The 6,216-nt window shown below is 40.6% G+C and overlaps 1 protein-coding gene across 1 annotated transcript; it reads left to right on the forward strand.

Moving 5' to 3' along the window:
• The first annotated feature begins 1,133 nt into the window (after nt 1–1,133).
• Nucleotides 1,134–1,652, forward strand: LOC137938201 (uncharacterized). Its single transcript, XM_068783192.1, has one exon. The coding sequence runs from the start codon at nt 1,134–1,136 to the stop codon at nt 1,650–1,652; it is 519 nt and encodes a 172-aa protein (XP_068639293.1).
• The last annotated feature ends 4,564 nt before the right edge of the window (nt 1,653–6,216 follow it).

Here is a 6,216-nt window from a genome sequence, read left to right on the forward strand (position 1 = left end):
AACTAGACCTTACCCACTTGACCCTATCTTACCCACTTGGCCTCTGCTTCTTCAAGCAAGTTTAACAAGTCAAATTCTTGCCAAGGTAATGAAAACTAATAAATTGAAATTGAAAACCCAAACTCACCCAGGTAAATGAAAATTAGAAATGTTTAAAAACAAGTTCAACAAGAGTTCACCAGAGTTTCTGAACTATCAGTAAATTTTACTTTAATTACAGGACATCGTAAGATGAACATGAGAAAAAACAACAACACTAAAGCCGGTAAGCAGGAAACGGAAGCAGAGAAAAGTGGCATCTTAAGGTGAGAGATGAAATTATCCTTGCCTTGAGACTTGGCACGGACGAAGAGAAGAGCATGGCTAGAGGAGAGGAGACTATCCTCGCTACTAGGTAAGTAACTGGCGCTGGACGACATTATCAGCAATTAGATTGAAGTATCTAAGTTAGATAGGAAACTTACTTTGTTCTACATGTGTTCAACATTGTTCTGATAAATGATGTGTACTAGAAAAAAGGGTAAAAGAGCATGGTGTTCTTTAAAAGATAATGAGAATGAAATTTTACTAAAGAAAGAGCTCCTGGGGAATAAGAAGATGCTGGTTGAACTAAATCAAGAAAAAATGACAAAAGTAAAAGTGCATGTTATGGGTTGGACGTTAATTAAGTATCATAGAATATATGTTTTACCCATAAATGGTATTTTTTCATATTATGTTCTGCCCTTATATTGAGTAAGTAAGTGTTGGAAGATATGAATAAGTTGGATTATCATTGATGTAATTATTTTATGATTTTTATCTCTTCTTCACTCTTACTAGAGTGAAAGATATACTTGTAATATTGGTACTTTTAACATCTATAAATAAAGCTTAAGGGGGAGGGTTAGAAAAATTCCATAACCCTATTCAAGCTTCTTTCTTATGGCTCAAATTTGTCCTCACACCTCTCTCTCTCTCTCTTTTCCGCTTATTTTTCCCATGGTTGGAATTTTTGGTACTTGTTGTGGCAGAGAGGTTGAAATTTTTATCATCTAGAGTTTATCATGTCATCTGAAAGGTTAGACTCGTTCCCTATTCGATTCACGGGTAAAAATTGCACTGCCTAGGAATTTCAGTTTCGTTAATTTGTTATGGGAAAAGAGTTATGGGGTCATCTCGATAGGAGTGATCCCGCACCTCTAGAGGCCAAGGTTTTGTCTAAGTGGACAGTCAAGGATGCTAGGGTCATGACTTGGATCCTTGGCTCCGTTGAACCTTACTTTGTGCTCAATCTGAGGCCTTATAAAAACGCGGCTAACATGTGGAAGTACCTCAACAAGGTTTATCATCAAGATAATACGGCTCGGCGTTTTCAATTGGAGTATGAGATGGCTAATTTCACCCAGGGAAGCCTCTCCATTGAGGAATATTTTTCTAGTTTTCAAAATCCTTGGGCTGACTATTCAGACATTGCTTATGCCAATGTTCCTGTGACTGCTCTCTCTATTGTTCAAGCAGTGCATGAAACAAACAAGAGAGATCAATTATTGATGAAGCTCCGTTCTGATTTTGAAATTGCACGTTCTAATCTAATGAAACGTCATCCTGTACCATCTCTAGATGCTTGTTTCAGTGAACTTCTTTGTGAGGAGCAACGTATAGTAACTTAGGTTGCATTGGAACATCGGGCTAATGTTAATGCCCCTGTTAGAGTGGCTTATGCAGCACAAGGGACAAATAAGGGTCGAGACATGCGTGTTGTCCAGTGTTTTAGTTGTAAAGCTTTTGGTCATATTGCTCGGGATTGCCATAAGAAGTTCAGTAAGTACTGCAAGAAATAGGGTCATATCATTTTTGTTTGTCCCATTCGACCTGAAAGGAAGCAGGGTATTGCTTATCATGCCTCCGCTGGTGCCTCTAGTTCTATTGCATTGCCTACTGCCTCGCCGGTTGTTCCTATTCCTGCCTCTACAACCTTAGCAAACTAGAACATACTCACTCCTGAAATTGTACAACAGATGATGATCTCTGCTTTTTCTTCTTTTGGGCTCTCAACTAATCCTAAAGTTTCTTTTAAGCCATGGTATTTTGACTATGGTGCATCTAAACATATGGCCAACACTGTTGTTTCTCTTCCCAATGTAAAAAATTATGATGGAAATCTACAAATCAACACCGTTGATGGTAGTTCTCTGCCTATCAGTGTTGTTGATGATCTTTCCTCTTCCTTAATTGATATTTTTGTGTCTCCTGACCTCTCCGCAAATCTTATTTCTGTTGGTCAATTGGTTGATAATAAATGTAATGTCCATTTCTCTCATTCTGGTTGTGTCATGCAGGATCAAGTGTCAGGGAAGATGATCGCGAAGGGACCTAAAGTGGGACGACTTTTTCCTCTTCATGTTTTTCCTAGTTTTTCTTTACTTTTCTTTGCATGCAATGTTTTTGGTTCTGGAACTAAGATGTGGCATAGACATCTTGGCCACCAAAACTCTGATGTACTTTGACAGTTGTTTAATTCCTGTTTATTGGGACATAAAGCATGTTCTTCTCTTGATCCTTCTTTTGAATGTCCTATCATGCAAACTTGGAAAAAGTAAAGTTTTACCTTTTCCTCATCATGCATCTCATGCCTTACAATGTTTCGATATTATTCATAGTGATAGTTGGGGGATTGCACTTGTTGTTTCTCTTACGCATTACAAGTACTTTGTCACCTTTATTGATGACTTTAGTTGCTTTAATTGGGTTTACTTCCTATGGCCTAAGGCTGAAGTTTTTTAGTATTTAAGTACTTTCTTGCGCTTATTGAGATTCAATTCTCTGTCAGCATCAAGGTCTTGTGCGCTGATTCTGGCGGCGAATACATGTTTAATGAGTTCAGGATTTTCCTTAAAGCAAAGGGATCATCTCTCAACGTTCTTGTCCTTTGACACAACAATAAAATGGTGTTGCTGAGAGAAAAAATCGTCACCTTCTTGATGTGGTAAGAACTCTTTTACTTGAATCATTTGTTCCTCCTCTTTTTTTTGTGTGAAGCGCTTTCTACTTCGATTCATTTGAACAATCGCTTACCCTCTCCTACATTACATCATATTTCTCCTTTTTTTAAGTTGTTTGGTCATTCCCCATCGTTTTCTGATCTTCAGACCTTTGGTTGTGTTTGTTTTGTGCATCTCCCTGCTCATGAACGACATAAACTTATAGCTCCATCTGTTAAGTGTGCTTTTATTGGTTATGTTATACCTCAAAAAGGGTTATGTTTGTTATGACCCACATGCTTGTCGTATACGTGTTTCTAGGAATAAGGTTTTCTTTGAAAATCAATATTTCTTTCCATCTCATGTTGAGCTACCATCTGCATCTTTATATCTTCTGCCGAGATTTTCTGATTCCCTGACAATTGTGGAAAGGTTCAAACCTGGTTTTGTGTATAGAAGACATGGTCGACATAAGTTTGGTTCCACTTCCTTTGTGCCCCCTCACGATCTTGACCTAGCGCCTGCTTCTGCTTCCACCACTCTTTGTCGGTCTACTCGCCTTTCTTGGCCACCTCATTGGTTTATGTGGATGATATTATAGGCACTGACTGTGGTTTGATGACAAAGGTTTTATTGTTGTTGCATGCCACTTATCATATAAAAGATCTTTGCCAACTCACCTACTTCTTAGGACTGGAAGTACATCATCGGGTCAATTGTATTTTCTTAAACCAACATATGTATATTCAAGATATTATTACCTTTGCTGGTTCGGAGGACACTTCTTCGGTTTATACTCCTATGGAGGTAAATATCAACTACAGGAAAGATGAAGGGGACCTTCTAGATGACCCTACTCTCTATCGGCGCCTGGTTGGGAGTCTCATCTACTTGACCACTACCTGCGCCGATATCTCATATGCAGTTCACCAGGTCAGTTAGTTTATGTCCTCTCCTCGGCATCTCCATATTGCTACAGTTTGACGCATCATCTGCTATCTTCGAGGTTTTTTCTACTCATGGGTTATTCTTTCCTACTGGCTCATCCCTTCAACTTGTTGCTTATAGTGATACTGATTGGGTTGGGTGTCCAAATACACGTCGATCTATTATGGTCCCTAGTCATGGATCGAGTAACTCAGCGTGGGATTTGAGAATCCAGCACTGTAAGTGAGTTGCTGGACATGGTAACTCGGAAAGGAGGAGGAAAAAAATTATTTCTTTGGGTTGATCTAGGATTGGAGGAAAGGAGCTATCTTTTTTAAGTTAATTTGTTGTCTTATGGTAAGGGCAGAGAGACCTTACTGTTGTTGCTCGGATAGGAGAAGAAAGTCTCCTCTTTTGATCACGGAAAAGAGGGTTTGAACCCCTCTCTGTTGTTGCTTGTGATAGGGCTGGAAAGCTCCTATCTTGTATGACTTTTTTATCACGTATTAGAGGATCCTTACCTTCTTCTTGCTGGTATGGATGCTTCAATTCCTTGCACCAGTGCTGCTCGTGATAAGAAGATGGAGAATCCTCACTTCTTGCTCGAAAAGGAGGGTAGAATCCCTCTCTTGCTGCTGATGATGAAAAAGAGGTTGAAGCCTCTCTTTGAACTTGGAAAAGGGACAAAAACTCCCCTCCCCTTCCTCGGTATAGATCAATGGAAAATGGTAATCAAAGATGAGATAAAGATATTCAGATTCTAAGGGAACTTGGACCTAGAGCCAAACCCTAGAGCTCGTCAAGGAGAACTCCAAACCCTCTTTACCTAATTCAATGCTTGCCTCTTTGTCATTCCTTTGCCCCCTAATGAGGCTTGACGTCCCCCCTAGTTTTAGGGTTAAATATTACTTCTGCCCCTATGGTAATTTAACTTAAATAATGAATGAAAAACGAATTTAAAACAATGTGGAAATAAAACTATTAACTTTGTAACTCAGTGCGCCTCCTTTGTATGACTCGATTAACTATTGAGTGCACAACATCTGTCTCCCCTTGGAGAAAGAGTTTGTCCTCAAGCTCATAAGCCGGGTAGACATGTTTGAAGATGTCCAACCGCTCCCATGTAGCTACTTCAGGTTCTCTAGCTGTCCACTGGTCATTAACCAAACAGTGTGTAACACCGTGGCTGAAGTAAGAATGACGTGTCCGTTGTCCACTGGAGGAAGGAACGGAGTGGAGGTAGGCGGTGACCCTTTGTAGGGTTTCAAGAGGGAGACGTCGTGGTGTCCCTTGTCGTAGACATCTTTCCATGCGCACCTGAGCTCGTCGTAGTTGTTCTGCAATATTTTGTAACACCTGATCATGATCCATGATGCCTAATCAAAAACGTCCAAGCGGATGGACCCTAGAGTATAAGAGAGAAGGCGAGGGGGATCCCGGCCATAAAACACCCTAAAAGGAGTAGATTGCAAGGTGGAGTGGAACGAAGTGTTGTAATAGTATTCGGTCCACGGTAGCCGTTGAACCCATTGCTTCGGACGATCGCCCACAAGGCACCATAGATACATTTCAATGGTGCGGTTAACCACCTCGGTTTGGCCATCTATCTGTGGAGGATATGCATAGGAGAATTTCAATTTCGTGCCGCTCAAACGAAAAAGTTCCCATTGGAAAGTGCCGGTGAATACCGCGTCCCGATCACTGACAATGGATTCTGGATTGCCATGTTAACAGACAATATGTTCAAGGAAAATTTGTGCTACTCGTGATGCCGTATAAGGATGAGCCATATGAATAAAATGACTATACTTGGAGAACATACCAACCCCCACAAATAGTACGGATTTGTCGGCGGACGGTGGAAGACCCTCAACAAAGTCAATCAAAATATTGGCCCATACCTGTGTAGGGAGGGCGAGAGGTTGTAGAAGACCTGCTGGACTTAAGTAGTCGGCTTTGTTGCATTGACATACCTGACATGCTGAGACATATGTTGCAAAGGAGGTCTTCATGGCTTGCCATTAAAAATCTACATAAATATGTTGCAAAGTTTTCTGAATACTTTCATGTGTACTGTCATGGTATGCAGAAAGGGTGGCTGGAATCAGATCAGAAGTGTGGGAAAGATAAATCCTCTATTTGTAGCAAATAAGTGAATCCATGATGGACCACATAGACTCCGTTATCCCCTCTGAAATTTTTCTGTGTAGCTCCTGTAAGTCCGGAAGAGTGGCATAGGCTTCTCTCACCAAGTCTAGGATGAGGAAACGACGCTCGCTAATCGCATATATGAGCTGCTGATTTTCAAAACGCCGAGACAAGGCAT

This window comes from Aristolochia californica, unplaced genomic scaffold (genome assembly GCF_029961685.1).
Source record: "Aristolochia californica isolate CCGP_79_NKW_82.1479 unplaced genomic scaffold, dmAriCali1.0.hap1 SCAF_8, whole genome shotgun sequence".
Taxonomy (NCBI): Eukaryota; Viridiplantae; Streptophyta; class Magnoliopsida; order Piperales; family Aristolochiaceae; genus Aristolochia; species Aristolochia californica.